The 17,933-nt window shown below is 52.7% G+C and overlaps 1 protein-coding gene across 2 annotated transcripts; it reads left to right on the top strand.

Annotated features, from left to right (window-relative positions):
* tmprss4a (transmembrane serine protease 4a) lies at positions 1–17,810 on the top strand. Of its 2 annotated transcripts, none has more exons than XM_030337440.1 (13): positions 1–209; positions 10,359–10,413; positions 10,960–11,094; positions 11,425–11,577; positions 11,664–11,790; positions 11,980–12,099; positions 12,489–12,532; positions 12,711–12,873; positions 13,011–13,171; positions 14,570–14,665; positions 14,822–14,964; positions 16,425–16,577; positions 16,670–17,810. In XM_030337440.1, the coding sequence occupies exons 3-13, from the start codon at positions 10,992–10,994 to the stop codon at positions 16,679–16,681; spliced, it is 1,275 nt and encodes a 424-aa protein (XP_030193300.1). In that variant the 5' UTR covers positions 1–209; positions 10,359–10,413; positions 10,960–10,991; the 3' UTR covers positions 16,682–17,810. The 2 variants fall into 2 exon arrangements, with proteins under 2 accessions (XP_030193300.1, XP_030193298.1); XM_030337438.1 differs by lacking the exon at positions 1–209 and adding an exon at positions 7,186–7,459.
* Positions 17,811–17,933: the final 123 nt, after the last annotated feature.

The following is a 17,933-nucleotide window of genomic DNA, read 5'->3' as shown; positions in this document are numbered from 1 at the left end:
ATTAGAGAAAGATTTGTACGTTAATCAAAGTTGCGATCGACTGGGAGGTAGAGGACTGTGAGGAAGCACAGAGAGCTCCATAGATCCGCTACTCTCAGAAGGCTTTAGGTTCTGGGGCACAGGTCCAGACCCCCGTCCAAAAGGCTCCAGAGACCTTCCTCTTCGGACCTTCAAACCCTCATCGAACCAGACTGGTCCACCAATAACAGGTAAGGGCCCGGAAAACATGGTCTGAGAGTGTGACTTGTTAAAGCAGTTATGGGGTCTCAAACCAACTGAGGTCCTGCTTTAAGGAAACAGTACAGTAGTATGTGAATATAAATGCCCTACTTATTCATAGAATACAAATATCCTCATAAAATAAATGTTGTCCGATAGTATTGCCCAGTATTTTGCCCCCTCTCTGGTCTTTCTGAAGTTCTGTAGACATAGCCTATCAGCATGACAGATCCACCCCTCAACCCGAGCTCTGGGACTCACTGTGACAAATCAAACCCTTTCTAGGACAGCTGGGCTTTACACTAATCTGTGAGTAGCTTATTTCTGAACAAACTGGAGATACCATGTAAATGAATGCAGTCATGTAGACAGGAGAACAGCTGTTCTCAGTACCGCTGGCTGCTGACACACAGCTGACCTTCATTGGGCTGACTTTAGTTCCTGCAGAAGCCATTAGAAACTGTGCAAATGTAAATCACTACTATATATAATGAATATAATGCATCAGCATTATCAGCAGTAATCCATTAGCATTCTTTGCTGTGTTAATAAGCTTTAATTCAGTTTCTGAGTCTCTTCCCAGTTATCTTGATGATACAACGTGGACACTTTTTGAATTGTTTCAAAGTGTACATTTAAGTCCATTTTAACTTCCTAAAAGCCTCCCTTAAAGGTTGGGTATGGAATTCTCTTTTTTGGCCATTTTTGCAAAATTATTTGAAATCCTTATAATACCCACTCACAGCCACTGAGTTAGAAGTACTGACATGACAACTCAACAAGTCAATCATCTGTGGAACGGGCAGGGCTCGAAAAACTCCAGCCAATGATTTCCAGACCCACCGAGTGGCATTGGACAGTAAGTACGTCAATCAAACGGTCGTACTGCACTCCCCCTCCCCCCGCGCGTGACCCCTTCGTGCACGTACTCAAAGCTCGTGACCCAGAGCAAGCTTCTGTTGTTATCCTGCGGTAGCTACTAGAGCTAGCTCACTAGCTAATGGCTCGCTATCGCGCATCTGTGTTCGCTCGTGCATGATTGCGCGTCCATGTACTTGGAATGGGTGGGATGGGAGCAGGGGCGGGCCGTACTATTAGGCAAACCAGGCATTTGCCTGGAGCCCCAGGCCCCATAGAAGGTTTTTGGGGCCCCCAAAATGCCCCAATGCATATATTTTGTTCCCATATTTATTATTTTTATAAAAATCTCTTCACAATAGTAGCATCGGGATGTCTAATTACTCATATTTTGACGATCTTTCCGTGTGCACCCCCCTTCAGTCCGCACTACATGGACTATTCCATGTTACGCGCATCACGTTCATCACGCGTATGCAGAAATGATGTCAAATTCAAAACAGTAAGCGGTAAGAGAGAGAGAGAGAAATCGAGTGAGACATAAATCGAGTGAAACATGAAGCGATCTTACGAAAGCGGGTCAGATAAAAATAAGAAGAAAGACCAAAGGCAGGACTTGCTTTCAATGCTGCCAAAGCTATCCAGCTTTTTTACAGCCACCGCAGTGTTAGCCGGACCGTCGGCGGCTCAAGAGCAGCCCTCAACGTCGTTTGCTGTCACGTTACTGCTCCTTTCATTCCAAGTGGCTCTGGCTCAGCCAGCAGCGATGCTAATGACGTGTGTCAACAAACTGACGGAGATGATGCACAACTGGTAGTGAATATTGCTCATTCTCCTTCTTCCACTTCGGTTATTGAAATTGATGACAATAACGATAACAATGACTGCAAGACACATATTCTTGTGGATGACCCAGCACTCTGGCCCAAGCTGCTGTGTCTTTGGCAGGCGCACACATATTCTAGTGGATGACCAAGCACTCTGGCCCAAGGGCCGCAGATTCACAAAAGCATACTATTACATAGTAAGGGAAAATGATGAGAGGGTGAACAGGTCTTGGTTAGTCTAGTGAAAGTGCAGACCGTGTTTTTTGCTTTTGTTGTTGCCTTTTTGGAAAACAAAAACAACTGAGTGAGGAAGGATTTAAACACTGGAATAACCTTGCAATGCATCTAATCAACCATGAAAGGTCTGAAGAGCACAGGAAAAATACTGATAGCTGGAAGCAGCTATCAGTAGGTTTCCAGTAGGTCACAGCATATAGCTGCTGTGATCTACTGGAAACCCTCAGGTAAATGATGACATAAGGTTAACAGTCAGTGTAATGTGTCAACATAACTAATCTTATTGTTTTGTATGTTATTCTCAATTTGTAAATAGATAATTAACATTTGCATGAAGAAGGATAGTGACTTTTGTTCATCCCTTGTATGGAGTATCTCATTATGCGACATAAGGTACAATAGACCGGTAGATGCAGGGGCCCCTAAATTACTGTTCGCCTGGAGCCCCCAAAGGGCTAAGATCGCCACTGGATGGGAGTCAGAGTCAGCGTTGAAGGAGAAGGGGTAGGACCATTTAAGTTGTGCATTTTCAAAATCTGCTGGCGTTTCGCAAATCCCATACCCAACCTTTAAGGTTGAGGACGGGGAGAGAGGTTAGGACAGGAGCCCACTCACCCTTCATATCTCAGTCCTGATCCCCACCAGCGCTCTGGACAGAGATGGTGCTGTGGTGACATCATCAGTCCTCTAGGCGGCAGGGCTCCGGCCCCCAGGTTCTGATTGGTCCTAGTCCGACACCGCAATAGGCTCCTGTTTGAAACCAAGACTACCTCCCTCTGAGCAGCAACCAGTCAGCCAGTCAGCCAGTCTCTGAGCAGCAGCCGGTCAGCCACTCTCTGAGCAGCAGTCAGCCACTCCCTCTGAGCAGCAGTCAGCCACTCCCTCTGAGCAGCAGTCAGCCACTCCCTCTGAGCAGCAGTCAGCCACTCTCTGAGCAGCAGCCAGTCAGCCAGTCTCTGAGCAGCAGCCAGTCAGCCATTCACTCTGAGCAGCAGCCAGTCAGCCACTCTCTGAGCAGCAGCCAGTCAGCCACTCTCTCTGAGCAGCAGTCAGCCACTCTCTCTGAGCAGCAGTCAGCCACTCTCTGAGCAGCAGTCAGCCACTCCCTCTGAGGAGCAGCCAGTCAGCCACTCTCTCTGAGCAGCAGCCAGTCAGCCACTCCCTCTGAGGAGCAGCCAGTCAGCCACTCCCTCTGAGCAGCAGCCAGTCAGCCACTCCCTCTGAGCAGCAGCCAGTCAGCCACTCTCTCTGAGCAGCAGCCAGTCAGCCACTCCCTCTGAGCAGCAGCCAGTCAGCCACTCTTTCTGAGCAGTAGCCAGTCAGCCACTCTCTGAGCAGCAGTCAGCCACTCTGAGCAGCAGCCAGCCACTCTCTCTGAGCAGCAGCCAGTCAGCCACTCTCTGAGCAGCAGTCAGCCACTCTCTGAGCAGCCAGTCAGCCACTCTCTCTGAGCAGCAGCCAGTCAGCCACTCCCTCTGAGCAGCAGTCAGCCACTCCCTCTGAGCAGCAGCCAGTCAGCCACTCTCTGATCAGCAGCCAGCCAGCCACTCCCTCTGAGCAGCAGCCAGTCAGCCACTCTCTAAGCAGCAGTCAGCCACTCTCTGAGCAGCAGTCAGCCACTCCCTCTGAGCAGCAGTCAGTCAGCCACTCTCTCTGAGCAGCAGCCGGTCAGCCACTCTCTGAGCAGCAGCCAGTCAGCCACTCTCTCTGAGCAGCAGCCAGTCAGCCACTCCCTCTGAGCAGCAGCCAGTCAGCCACTCTTTCTGAGCAGTAGCCAGTCAGCCACTCTGAGCAGCAGCCAGCCACTCTCTCTGAGCAGCAGCCAGTCAGCCACTCTCTGAGCAGCAGTCAGCCACTCTCTGAGCAGCAGTCAGCCACTCCCTCTGAGGAGCAGCCAGTCAGCCACTCCCTCTGAGCAGCAGCCAGTCAGCCACTCTCTCTGAGCAGCAGCCAGTCAGCCACTCCCTCTGAGCAGCAGCCAGTCAGCCACTCCCTCTGAGCAGCAGCCAGTCAGCCACTCTCTCTGAGCAGCAGCCAGTCAGCCACTCTCTCTGAGCAGCAGCCAGTCAGCCACTCCCTCTGAGCAGCAGCCAGTCAGCCACTCTTTCTGAGCAGTAGCCAGTCAGCCACTCTCTGAGCAGCAGTCAGCCACTTTGAGCAGCAGCCAGCCACTCTCTCTGAGCAGCAGCCAGTCAGCCACTCTCTGAGCAGCAGTCAGCCACTCTCTGAGCAGCCAGTCAGCCACTCTCTCTGAGCAGCAGCCAGTCAGCCACTCCCTCTGAGCAGCAGTCAGCCACTCCCTCTGAGCAGCAGCCAGTCAGCCACTCTCTGATCAGCAGCCAGCCAGCCACTCCCTCTGAGCAGCAGCCAGTCAGCCACTCTCTGAGCAGCAGTCAGCCACTCTCTGAGCAGCAGTCAGCCACTCCCTCTGAGCAGCAGTCAGCCACTCCCTCTGAGGAGCAGTCAGTCAGTCTCTGAGCAGCAGCCAGTCAGCCACTCTCTGAGCAGCAGTCAGCCACTCTCTCTGAGCAGCAGTCAGCCACTCTCTGATCAGCAGCCAGTCAGCCACTCCCTCTGAGCAGCAGTCAGCCACTCTCTCTGAGCAGCAGTCAGCCACTCTCTGAGCATCAGTCAGCCACTCTCTGAGCAGCAGTCAGTCAGCCACTCTCTCTGAGCAGCAGTCAGTCAGCCACTCTCTGAGCAGCAGTCAGCCACTCTCTGAGCAGCAGCCAGCCACTCCCTCTGAGCAGCAGCCAGTCAGCCACTCCCTCTGAGGAGCAGCCAGTCAGCCACTCCCTCTGAGGAGCAGCCAGTCAGCCACTCTCTGATCAGCAGCCAGTCAGCCACTCCCTCCCGTTCCCAGACTCCCTCCCTGTCAGGGCGGGGCCGACCCAGGGCCAGACGTCCAAACAGGACTTACCAACCAAAGAGCCGAGGACCCTGAGGGCCGTGGCTGTGCACAGACCGGGTAGCTCCTGAAGAACCCCCACTGTGCCCCTCTAATGGACCTGCTGTGTGTTCATCAGCGGGTGGTTCGTCCACGGGGCCTCGTGGTCCAGGGGGCCAGCCTGGCCATCCCCAGACCAAGCTCAATCCTAGATTGAGCTTGGTCTGGGGAAGCTGCTGTCATGTTCTTCAGCTCAAGAGGCGTGATCAACGGCCTAGTTCAACTGACTCTGTACTGACTCTGTACACGATTGGCTGCTTGACGCCGCTTCCCTGACGTCATTGTGTTAACCAGCCAATAGTGCGCCGGGGGGGGAGAAGCCAGCTTGGTGATTGGCTCCCGCAAAAATGTATCAGAAGCAGGAAGAAATGTATTGCTCTTCTCCAGACCCTTCTGCAGGACGGACTCAAATCTACCAGGAGGCTGGTGTGAACTAGCACCATCACAGCCTAGCTGGGAGAGCCTGATCCCTGTAGCCCCCTGACGCCTGCTGGGGAACAGGGCCAGGCGGATGGGTTGCTGCAGGCAGAGAGAATTACAGTTTCCTGAATGAGTGAATCACGGGTCCACCAAACCAAACAGCCTTCATCTGGAGTCCTGACAAAAACACAGCAGGTGTAACAAACACACACACACACACACACACACACACACACACACACACACACACACACACACACACACACACACACACACACCTTAGCCTCAGGGAATAGTATGACAGCCATCACACACAAACACACACACACAAATAGACCTTTGGTCCATCAGGGGCTGTGTGCCTGTCGTAGCATGTGTGGTTGAGATAGACAAAGAGAGAGAGAGAGAGAGAGAGAGAGAGAGAGAGAGAGAGAGAGAGAGAGAGAGAGAGAGAGAGAGAGAGAGAGAGAGAGAGAGAGGAGAGAGAGAGAGAGAGAGAGAGAGAGAGAGAGAGAGAGAGAGAGAGAGAGAGAGAGAGAGAGAGAGAGAGACAGAGACAGAGACAGAGACAGAGACAGAGACAGAGACAGAGAGAGAGAGAGAGAGAGAGGGGGAGAGAGAGAGAGAGAGAGAGAGAGAGAGAGAGGGAGAGACAGAGACAGAGACAGAGAGAGAGACAGAGAGAGAGAGAGAGAGAGAGAGAGAGAGAGAGAGAGAGAGAGAGAGAGAGAGAGAGAGAGAGAGAGTGAGAGAGAGAAACAAAAAGTAAAGAAAGAAAGAAAGAAAGAAAGAGTGATCTCTTCACGGCAGTGGTCTCTGTATGTGTGTGTGTTGTGACTCACAGACTCACAGACACACAGACACACAGACACACATACCTACAACACGAAGACACTCACAACACTCACAACACAGACCCTCACACGTTGTGAGGGTCTGTGTGTCTGTTTGTTGTGTTTGTGTGTTGGGTGTTTGTGTTTCCGTGTGTTGTGAGTGTACACTTTGTGATGGCGCATCTCAGCTGACAGTGACAGTTGATCATGAAGGGAGGGGGGAAACCCGCCGACGTCGGGACAATGTCCGCCCGAGTGGGAGGGCATTGGGAGGGGGGGGCAGTGGGAGGGGGGAGGGCAGTGGGAGGGCAGTGGGAGGGCAGTCATCAGGGAGGGATGGCAGTGGGAGGGGACTCCTTGGGGAAGGCAGGCAGGTACAGGTAGAGAGAGGTGGGGGGGGAGCCAGAGAGGGAGGGGCAGTGTCGCGTTACCTGGAATAGTTTTGGAGTTGTTTGTCAGCAGGAGGGCGGGGTCACGCTGAACAATGGAACCAGGATCCAAAGATTCACACCAGCAACCCCTCAGCACAGCCCTGGGATCACACAGCGGGCGGTGAGGCACACGCAGCCAGGGTCCAGTTACCCAGAGACAGAGACAGAGACAGAGACAGAGAGAGACAGAGAGGGAAAGAGAGACAGAGAGAGAGAGAGAGAGGGAGAGAGAGAGACCGAGAGAGAGAGACACAGAGAGAGACAGAGACAGAGACAGAGACAGAGACAGAGACAGAGACAGAGAGAGGCAGAGAGGGGAAGAGAGACAGAGACAGAGAGAGGCAGAGAGGGGAAGAGAGACAGAGACAAAGAGAGAGAGAGAGAGAGAGAGAGAGAGAGAGAGAGAGAGAGGGAGAGAGGGAGAGAGAGAGAGAGAGAGAGAGAGGGAGAGACGGAGAGAGGGAGAGAGAGAGAGAGAAAGAGAGAGAGAGAGAGAGAGGGACAGAGGGAGCGAGTCGAGCGACAACAGAAGTGCGTGAGGGACAGAGGGATCGACTACTGGAGAGGAGCAAGAGAGCAAGCTTGACGGCAGCAGAGGCGTTTGGAAGTCCAGTGGAGCGAAGCAGAGCGGTGGGAAGGAGCAGGGGGCCGACCCAGCAGCCAGGGGCCGGGGGCCGCATCATGCCGGTGAGAACCACTCTGAACTCCCTTCTGTCAACGATTCGACTGACAGATGAGTTGTAATCACACCTGCGGTTTGTGTGGTTCTGTATCGGCGTAGGTCTGCGCTGTAGTTGAACCTTGTGGATGTTTGCTCAGTGAGTCGTCATATTTAATGACAGGGTTAACTGGTTCTCAACCGCACTTCAAACTGCTGTCTTAGTTCTGCCCTCATGGGTTTGCTGCAATGGAAGTGACTGCTTTGATATGATCATCAACCATTTGTTGTATATATTTATGTTTCAATTGTATACAGGTCCTTCTGCACACACACACACACACTACCACCCACATCCAATAACACCAACACACCCACACGCACACACACACACAAACACACACACACACGCACACACACACACACAACCACACACACCCAATAACACAAACACACCCACACACACCCAAACACACACCCAAACACACACACACACACACCATCCCCGTTCCTCCAGTACCAGTCCGGTGAGTATCTCCGTAGGAGGCTGCGTGTTATTTTAAGGACGGTCCATGTGACCGAGCCTCGATCCCAAACAGAGATTAGCAGTAAGCTCCTCAAAGGGCCCCATTGTGGCCCCTCACCTGAGAGGGCTGAAGGGGCCAGTCAGCCAGGGGCCGGTCAGCCAGGGGTCAGTCAGCCAGGGGTCAGTCAGCCAGGGGCCAGTCAGCCAGGGGCCGGTCAGCCAGGGGTCAGTCAGCCAGGGGCCAGTCAGCCAGGGGCCAGTCAGCCAGGGGCCAGTCAGCCAGGGGTCAGTCAGCCAGGGGCCAGTCAGCCAGGGGCCGGCCTGCCGGTGTCCATGAGGCGACCCGCTCCAGGGCCGATACGGGTGGAAGGGGGTCCGGCCGGGGAGCCTCAGACCGGAGCTGGACACATACCAAGGCGCCCCACTCTTGGAGGGGGGGACTACTCCCCCTCTGAAGGCATACCTGGCAGGTGACCCCCCCCCCCCCCCGAGGTCATACCTGGCAGGTGACCCCTCCCCCCCCCCCCCCCCCCCCCCCCCCCGAGGTCATACCTGGCAGGTGACCACCCCCCCCCCCCGAAGTCATACCTGGCGTGGGGCCGTTTATTTCAGACCTCGTCTTGAGGACCAATTGTAGATTTCAGGAGACGTTAATCTGGACCGCGTGATGCATTTATCAGGGCTTATTAGCCTGCCTCGTGTTATCTCATGGAGTGTTCCTCCTCTGGCCGTAATAAACGCTGTCCTTGGACCGGGGAACTACCGGGTTATGACCACCAGCTGTCTATTACACGCTATCATGTCCAGGTCAGAAAGGACTGGACTGATGCCCACACTTTGATTGAAGTGTGTGTGTGTGTGTGTGTGTGTGTGTGTGTGTGTGTGTGTGTGTGTGTGTGTGTGTGTGTGTGTGTGTGTGTGTGTGTGTGTGTGTGTGTGTGTGTGTGTGTGTGTGTGTGTGCCCTGATGTTGTGTTTTTAGTGATCTTACTTGAGATAGGCTGTGTATTTGACCTGTACATTGAAATTGCTTTCAACGATAAAATCATTAAATACCAGCCCATTCTGGAAATACCAAGGGACCTAGCCTACCAATGCAAGCTAATAGTGTTTATTTTTGGAAGCTTGGGGCATGTCCACAATCATGTTTTCAGTGGGTTAAGGCTGGCTGGGCTCTCCAGCAGAAAATCTAAACAATTAGCAAAGTTCTGCTCCCTATCAGCAGTGATAGGCAGCCTGGCAGTGTGGCGCAGGAGATGTTTTTTGTACCCTTGAACAATGACTTATCTTATCTCTGAAATATTTGTATCTTGTCTCTTATAATGTGATTGGTGGACTCAAATAAAGAATTAAATGTGTGGCATGATGTAGCAGAGTGTGATAATACTAAAACCGGCAAATGATGACGAAAATAGGGTTGTGGTTAGAATTTGAATATGGATATGCAAAACATAAACTGTAGAGGCTGGCCAGTGAGAGAACCCTTTCTGTGTTGCTTCTGATGCCTACTGATGTACTTTGTCTGGTGGCACTCAATGAGTCACCGATAAATAACCCTGCAACACAGCAGCTGTGGGTTTGACTAGTGGAGACTCAGACTCAGTCAGCCGCAGTAACACAGTGGTGAGAGACTGCCCACAGAACCCCAACTAGAGCTGGGCCCCGGGGGGGGGGGGGGGGGGGGGGCATCTGTCCCCAAGTTAAACCCCCACCTAATAATCATAATAATGCATTTTATTTAGAAAAGCGCCTTTCAGGTCACTCAAGGACACTGTACATCACACACAATAAAACACACAATGAAATATACAAAAAACGTGATAAAATAGACATAGAAAGGACAACATAATAAGTTAAAATACATAGGGCACCTCCATACTGTCCCCAGTCAACCCCCACCTCCATACTGTCTCCCTGCCTGCTGGCTGTGAGTCCCAGAGGTACCCTCCCTGGTTGTCCCCATCCACACCCCGGTACAGCACACAACTCAACCTGTGTCCAGCGGTTGAGGTCCAGGGGAGGCTGTCGGTACGGCCGTCTCTCACGCAGGCAGCAGACGTGGCGGGCTGCCGGTTCTGAAGGGGGGAGCCCACAGGAAGTCCTGACACAGATCACATGTAGTCAGAACCACGAGTGACCTTCAAAGACATCACAGGTCATTGTTGTGAACTGTTTTTAGCGCTCGGGCCTTTGGGAGATCTGTCCGACTGGAAGGAGATCTGTGCTGCTGCTCCACTGTGCACCCTCTTCTTAGTTCAGAGGGGACACTGGGGTGCCCTGTCAGATATCTGATGACATCAGCGGGCCCCCCTCTCCTTAGCGGGGCCCGCTCTGCGTTAAGGGCCCCCTGATGAGCTCCACACGGTCTGACCGTCTCCTCTCTCCCCCTGCGTCTCTCTGCAGGCGGACACCCAGCAGCCGAGAGACACCACTGACCCACTGAACCCTCTGCAACAAGGTGAGGCGCCCAACTTCTGCTTCTGGTAGAGGAGCACAAGTCAACGTTTTGACCTCCCATAACTTCCCTGAGTCCGTCCTTTGAGTTCCCGTTGCGGCGTTCTTCCCTTTAGCGTTGTTGGGCTACGTGGCGTTCAGTCCGTCCTTTGAGTTCCCGCTGCGAGGCGTTCTTCCCTTTAGCGTTGTTGGGCTACGTGGCGTTCAGTCCGTCCTTTGAGTTCCCGTTGCGGCGTTCTTCCCTTTAGCGTTGTTGGGCTACGTGGCGTTCAGTCCGTCCTTTGAGGTCCCGTTGCGGCGTTCTTCCCTTTAGCGTTGTTGGGCTACGTGGCGTTCAGTCCGTCCTTTGAGTTCCCGTTGCGGCGTTCTTCCCTTTAGCGTTGTTGGGCTACGTGGCGTTCAGTCCGTCCTTTGAGTTCCCGTTGCGGCGTTCTTCCCTTTAGCGTTGTTGGGCTACGTGGCGTTCAGTCCGTCCTTTGAGTTCCCGTTGCGGCGTTCTTCCCTTTAGCGTTGTTGGGCTACGTCACGTTCTGTCCTCCTCTCCCCCCAGCGGTTCTCCGCCCGGGCCGACACAGGAAGCCCATGACGCCCCACCGGAACACGGCGTCCAAGAGGAAGAGGGTGGTGCTGACGGTGCTGACCGTCATCGTCGTGCTGGGGATACTGGTCACAGCCGGCTACTTCAGTGAGTCGTGCTGCTGGGGTTACTGGTCCCAGCCCTCGCTGGGCGCTGGGCGCGGGGCGCCAGGCGCCACCACTCAGAGTGCTTTACAATATTGCATAACATTCACCCATTCATGCACTCATTCACACCCCGACGGCGGTGTCAGCCCCTCAGGGCGACAGCCAGCTGGTCAGGAGCCGTCAGGGTGAGGTGCCTCGCTCAGGGACACCTCGACACTCCACTAGGAGGAGCCGGGGATCCAAGTAGCAACCCTCCGGCGACCAGCCAACCCGCTCTACCACATGAGCCACATGCCCTCCATGACGTTCCTCTCTCATTGCACCTTCACAGTCAAGCAGCTGATTGACACCAAGTACTACTTCTGCAAGCGCTCCATCAAGTTCATCCCACTGGACAAGGCCTGCGATGGGACCAGCGACTGCACCGACGGAGAAGATGAGCTCACGTGCGTCTCCTCCTTCACAGACAACACCACCTTTCCAGGTAAGAGAACCAGGCCGACCGCTAAGCTTAGATCCCCACCCCCAGGTGGAACCGGCCTGACCCGTGCGTTGGTTCTGCCTCCCCAGTGCGCCTTATCACACCGGCCGGCGTTCTGCAGGTGTACAACGAAGGCGCCGGCTGGAGGAGTGTGTGCGGCGACGACTGGACCGAGAAGCACACGGCGACAACGTGCCAGCAGCTGGGATACACACAGTGAGTGAAGCCTCACCGGTGGAGTCCACCCCTCACCATCGATATCTGAAGACAAGGGCCCCTCACGGGGAACTGTGTTATTGGACCTCACTCTGACCTGGTTCTCCTCCAGCACACCGCTGACCCCTACAGGACCTCCGCCGTAACGGGTCCGTTTGATGGTTGTGTGGTTGTGTTTTCTGACCACAGGAACCCCCAGAGGACCGTTCTGTCAGTGACGGCCCTGGGGGCCTCCCTGAGCAAGGGGCCCTTCACAGCAGTCCAGTCCGGGACCGGAACCAGTCCCATTCAGACGGCCACCATCGACCGGTGAGAGACACGTCCTCGTACGTAAGGCCCTGGCCTGACCCCTGACCCTAGGCCTGACCCTAGGATTAGGGTGTAAGGGTCACTGCCCTCAGAGGTTATGAAATGAGGAAGTGCCCTGATGCTAGCGGCCTCCCTCTCTGTTGAGCAATTGTTCCAGTGAGCTGGACTGCATTGCTTCCTTGTTTAGTTGTTAGTATCAGCTTGTGCAATACTGACACTCGTGTTGCCATGACGTCAAGAGAGCAACGTCCACTCTCAGCTGAGACAGACCTAGATGGACCGGACGTTCTGATTGGTGGAAGGCTAACCAGCCCGCATGCTCGTTGTGACTCGGTAGAGCGTGGGCGATGTGGAGCGGTTCACCGGACTAACTCTCTGTTTTCCCGCAGCACGGAGTGCAGAACCGGACAAGTAATATCACTCACCTGTTCAGGTGAGGGAAGCCCTTGGAAATAAGCTGTGTGTGAAGCTGTGTGTGCGGAATGAAACCAAACCGGCTCTGCAGCTCGGTGGTGGGTGTCTGTTGCCACGGACACCCGCGGGCCGCTTGTGTTGTTGGGTTGTTGTGTTGTTGGGTTGTTGTGCTATTGTGTTGTGTTATTGTGGTGCAGACTGCGGCCAGGGAGGATCCGAGGAGCGCATCGTGGGCGGGACGGACGCCCTGATCCAGGACTGGCCGTGGCAGGTGAGCCTGCAGCAGAACGGAGGGCACACCTGTGGCGGCTCGCTGGTGTCCCCGCGATGGGTGGTCTCTGCGGCCCACTGCTTCACAGGGTCAGTCCCATCCCCCCGCGTCCCCGTACCCCCACTCCCCGCCCCCCCGTACCCCCTCTCCCCCCCCCCTGCCCCAGACCGGGGGAGAGATGGGGAGTCCTCGTTGAAACGCATGCGTCTCCCTTCTGATTGGGCAGGACTAAGAGGGAGGTGGGCCGCTGGCGGGCGGTGACGGGGAAGACGTACATGAGCAGCCTGGGGGGCGCAACCGTCGACCGCATCGTCAAGAACGGGCGCTACGGCAGCAACGACTACGACATCGCCATGGTGAGGCTCAGCAGCCCCCTGAGCCTGGGAGGTGAGAGCACACACCAATCATACGCCCTGTGGTAGACACCAGGGCCTCGGGAACAGTGGGACTCTGCTGCCCCTGGTGGGCGTTCAGTGGTACTAGCGATTATCCAACAGTCTTCATTGATCGCAGACATTTCGGCATTGTAATTGCTTGGCAATATTTGTTATTCTGCTTGAATATGTATGTGTATATACAGGGTGCGATTTGCCGGTGGGGATGGTGGGGATTATCCCCCCCTCTGGTTTACACGTCCTACCCTCTGCTGAATTATTTTTATCCTCGGTGGGGATAAAAATGATCCCCCCCACCCAAAGTATTTTCACCATTACATCGTAATAATTAACAACCAAAATACACAGGGTCCGTCTTCATTTTGATTGTGCTGTGATTTTGATCTACCGGGAGCGAGTCAGAGGCGTCGCGCGTGAGCGCAGGCTGGATGACAACGGGATAATCTCTGCCGCAGCCGCTCTAAATCCATCAAACTGGCCATCTGATGAAGACGAGCGCATCCTCTACGGCGATGAAAAACTTCTCGCCATACACAAAACTCTTGCTGTTGAGGCCGCAACCAGTCCCATACTCCTGAAGGAGTTCGATGAGTTTAAATGTCACGGTGTCACAGGAGAGAGCATGCGCAAAGTTCTCACCGCTGTCTCCACGCTCCTAGTGTGCACAGCCGAGTGTGAAAGAGGTTTCAGCGCCATGAACCACATTCTTGCAGATGGCAGAAACAGAATGAATGTGTCCACACTGCACAATCTGCTTTTCATCTCTGTAAATGCACCAGATGTTGCTTCCTTCCCGGCCCGCAGCGCAGTCGGCCCGCAGTCCAGCACATTTGCAGAGATGTGGTTGAAGCAGGGTCACCACGCTGCTATCGATCCGCCAACAGGAAAGCAAAAAAAAGAGGCTGAAGTGCGTCATCAGAGCGGACTGTTTTCGTAGTCTGACCTATAGTCTACCCGATTAACCCATAAAATAAAAAAAAAACGTCTTGACAGCACATTGTGGTATTTCATATTTTCTGTTGAACTGATATCGGGAAAAAAAATATATATTTTTTTATTTGGCACATTTAAAAACAATTTTAGCTATGAGAAAATATTTCTGCAAATGCAGTGGTTAAGTTCACGTTCAAAATAGGCCTACCGCCTACGTTATGAAGCCTAAGTGTAAGGTTTAGATACACAAGGTCACAAGATCAACTGTTTTCATAAGTTTTCACACTGTTGTGTGGTTATTTTTCCTGAATAAAATGTCTCTCAAAATTATCCCCCCCTCTGGTTTTTTCACAAATCGCACCCTGTGTATATATATATATATATATATATATATACACACACCATTAAATGTTTATTTGGGGGGTTTGTTAAATAATGTGTTGTTTGTGCGGTCTAGAGGGCCGCCGGCCGGTCTGTCTGCCTCCCAAAGACCTGGGTCTCATAGCAGGAAGCCCCCTGGTGGTGACGGGATGGGGGTACCTGGAGGAGAAAGGTACACACACACACACACAGACACACACACTCACACACACACACACACACTCACGCACTCACACTCACACTGAAGCACACACACGTACACTCCCTCTCACTAACACGCACACTCGCTAACACACACACACAATCTGACCCGGTGCTGTGTGTTCAGGGAAGACGTCCGCGTCGCTGCAGAAGGCGAGCATCCCCCTGATCAGCAGAGAGAAGTGCTCCAGCCCCGCCATCTACGGCTCCAACATCACGCCCAGGATGATCTGCGCAGGCCTACTGCAGGGGGGGGTGGATGCCTGCCAGGTGGGACAGTGGCCCCCGTCTTTAAACCATCACAAAGCTGTCGTTATCAAAGGACCAGAGCAGTGGTAGCATTAGGCCTGATTTAAAGTAGTACCTCTTTTAGGGGGCACATGGATGGAAATGAGACCCATAGCTCAGGTGCGTAAAAATTGTAATATAATATAAATAATATAAATCTAAAATACATGAGTCTTGTCAGCAACATTTGCCATTCTTGGTCCAATACTGCATACTAGTGGCGGCCCGCTGACATCACACCATCAACAAAGCCTTTTATTTGAACCACCATGGTCCTAGCCACGGACCCAGCATAGAAGCAATGTTTTCGATCCCCCAACTCTCCAGGGTCACGGAGGGAACAGCGACCGTTGTGGTGGAAAATTAAAGAGTTAATTATAATAAAGGGTAAAACTAGCACAAGATAAAGGTAGTCTCTAGAGAGAGGCTCCTGACACGCCCAGCCTCCAGAGGGCGAGGCTGCAGAGTACCCTGTTCAGGGCTCACTGCAGTGTCAGAGCAGGGAAAGGCCCTGGAGGGCCAGCTGCAGATAGAGGGGTTAGTCACCCAGTCAGGATGTGGCTTGTGGTCTCGCTCTGAGTCTGAGTTCCCCTCAGGGCTGATAAGCGCCACAAACAGTGGAACGGTTCCTAGAGATAATAACTAAAGGGTCACAGTGTCTTGGTTTGTTGTGAACAACACGTGGATAACTCCACAACACTTTCCGCTCAAGTATTCTGAAAAGCTTTGAACAGGGATTGGCGTGGAAAAAAGCGAACCACCTAATTAAATCTAACTAATTCCATTGAGCGTGTAGTGGGAATAAACACGACATAGAAAAGAAGACAAGTCAACTCAAGACAGGAAGTGCAGCAGCGGTCGTACGGACTCAATGTGTTCATAAACTGCCAGCAGATGCCCTGCCAGCAGCCGTGCAGACACTCCCCTTCACCCTGTATCGCCCTGGGCTCCCCCCCAGGGCTGACATCAGGCCAAGCCTAAACCCTCCACGATGATCCCCCCCTCCCCCCTTGTCTCCAGTGCTGTTACTGCACACGGTGGGAAAGGTTCCACTATAAGAATCATGTTCACCAGTTGTCTCCCTTAATGCATTCTTGGTAACTTTTCTGCCGGTATCTTCCCTACAATGAAATCAAATATTTGTCTGTCCGAAGTATCCTAAAGAGACGTTATTCTTCATCACTGAGTAGAGGGCTGTGATGTTCCTGCTAGTTTCCTCGCTCCTCATCGGGAAACCTTAGCTTAGAATAACAGGAGCTCACGGGGGGACGCTGTGTGTGTTGGCTCGTCCTGAGACCCTCCTCTTCCTCTCCGCTGTGTCGAGTGTTGTTGTCTCGCTGCGTGTCCCAGGGCGACAGCGGGGGGACGCTGTGTGTGTTGGCTCGTCCTGAGACCCTCCTCTTCCTCTCCGCGGTGTTGAGTGTTGTCTCTCTGTGTCCCAGGGCGACAGCGGGGGGCCTCTGGTGCGCCTCTCCTCGTCCCGGTGGCGGCTGGTGGGTGTGGTGAGTTGGGGGGTGGGCTGTGCCAGGCAGGGGAGGCCGGGGGTCTACAGCAACGTGGACCAGCTGCTGAACTGGATCCACAGCGTCATGGAGGTGAACCCACCACATTAGAGGATACCGGAATGGGATTTCCAAGATGTGTGAAACTCTGTGTTCTCTAACCCATGCTTGTGTTCCCGCTGCAGGAGAACCAATAAGGAGGGCCGATGAACTCACGGAACAGAGGGACGTTTCTTCCACGGAGAACAAACCATACCAAATGACTCCTGTCCCAAAGCTATTATTATTACATATGCAAGTCCACGCTGACACACACAGACACCCCCTCACTCACCCTAACCCTGGGTTAGATGATCCTCAGCTGACACACACAGACACCCCCACACTCACCCTAACCCTGGGTTAGATGATCCTCAGGTGACACACACAGACACCCCCACACTCACCCTAACCCTGGGTTAGATGATCCTCAGGTGACACACACAGACACCCCCTCCTTCACCCTAACCCTGGGTTAGATTATCCTCAGATGAGGCCCTTTGCCGTTTCAGGCCTCCAACATCTCAGGGGATGACCAACATGTACTGTCAGTGGTCTCTACCACCCAGACCTTCAGCCACTATTTACTGTGAAGGTAGGCCTATTGGATGCTTTAATAAGTCCATTATTGTAAACATTTTAAATGTCCACCAAGAATCGCCGTCATACCATATTGTAACACATGTCTTGCACTTTCTGTTCCTCTTGCGTGATCGCTATTCAGTAAAATGTCTCCACTTGAGCACTTTAAGGGACTAAAGTAGGCCTTTTGGTGCTTCGCTTTGATGTTTCTAAACAAGGATGTCCAAGCCTTAAGTACCTAGCCTTGAGGACCTAGCCTACAGTACCTAGCCTTCATCCTTGAGGACCTAGCCTTGATCCTTGAGGACCTAGCCTTGATCCTTGAGGACCTAGCCTTGATACTTGAGGACCTATCCTTGTAGGAGTCACTGGTTGTAAATATAAAACCTGATGAGATTTGCAGCTGATTGTGATCTTTAATTCGAAGGTTAATTCGAAGGTTATTTCGAAGGTTAATTCCATTATTGAGTCGTTAGGATCTCTTTGTGATCAACCAATGGGATGGTTTGTAACGTTTTGCACACATTTATCGTTGTGTTGAACATGTTTTTGTTATTGAAAAGATGTTTGGGCAGGAAGACATCAAACAGTCGCTCATCTCTTTCTTCCTATCTGTGTAGTGTGCTGGGGTTATTTTGTGCTTTTGTAAATGTTACTATGGATGTGACACTTCAGAGTTTGTTAATAAAACAAAGTACAAAAAGTTGCGTGCACTCCTTTAATAAACTTGGAATATAATATCCTGTAATTTCCAAAATTAGCTTTTCAGTCCGCTAGACTTAAGACTAATTAGACAAGAACACTCAAAGCCTTTTTCTTATGAGTAAG

Source organism: Gadus morhua, chromosome 16 (genome assembly GCF_902167405.1).
Source record: "Gadus morhua chromosome 16, gadMor3.0, whole genome shotgun sequence".
Taxonomy (NCBI): domain Eukaryota; kingdom Metazoa; phylum Chordata; class Actinopteri; order Gadiformes; family Gadidae; genus Gadus; species Gadus morhua.
This window is presented reverse-complemented; position numbering and strand designations above follow the sequence as displayed.

Excerpts from the sequence above, each read along its gene's own strand:
- tmprss4a (XM_030337438.1), top strand. Across the intron at positions 12,533-12,710 it reads AATATCACTCACCTGTTCAG|ACTGCGGCCAGGGAGGATCC; the intron begins GTGAGGGAAGCC and ends ATTGTGGTGCAG. Across the intron at positions 14,965-16,424 it reads GGGGGGTGGATGCCTGCCAG|GGCGACAGCGGGGGGCCTCT; the intron begins GTGGGACAGTGG and ends TCTGTGTCCCAG.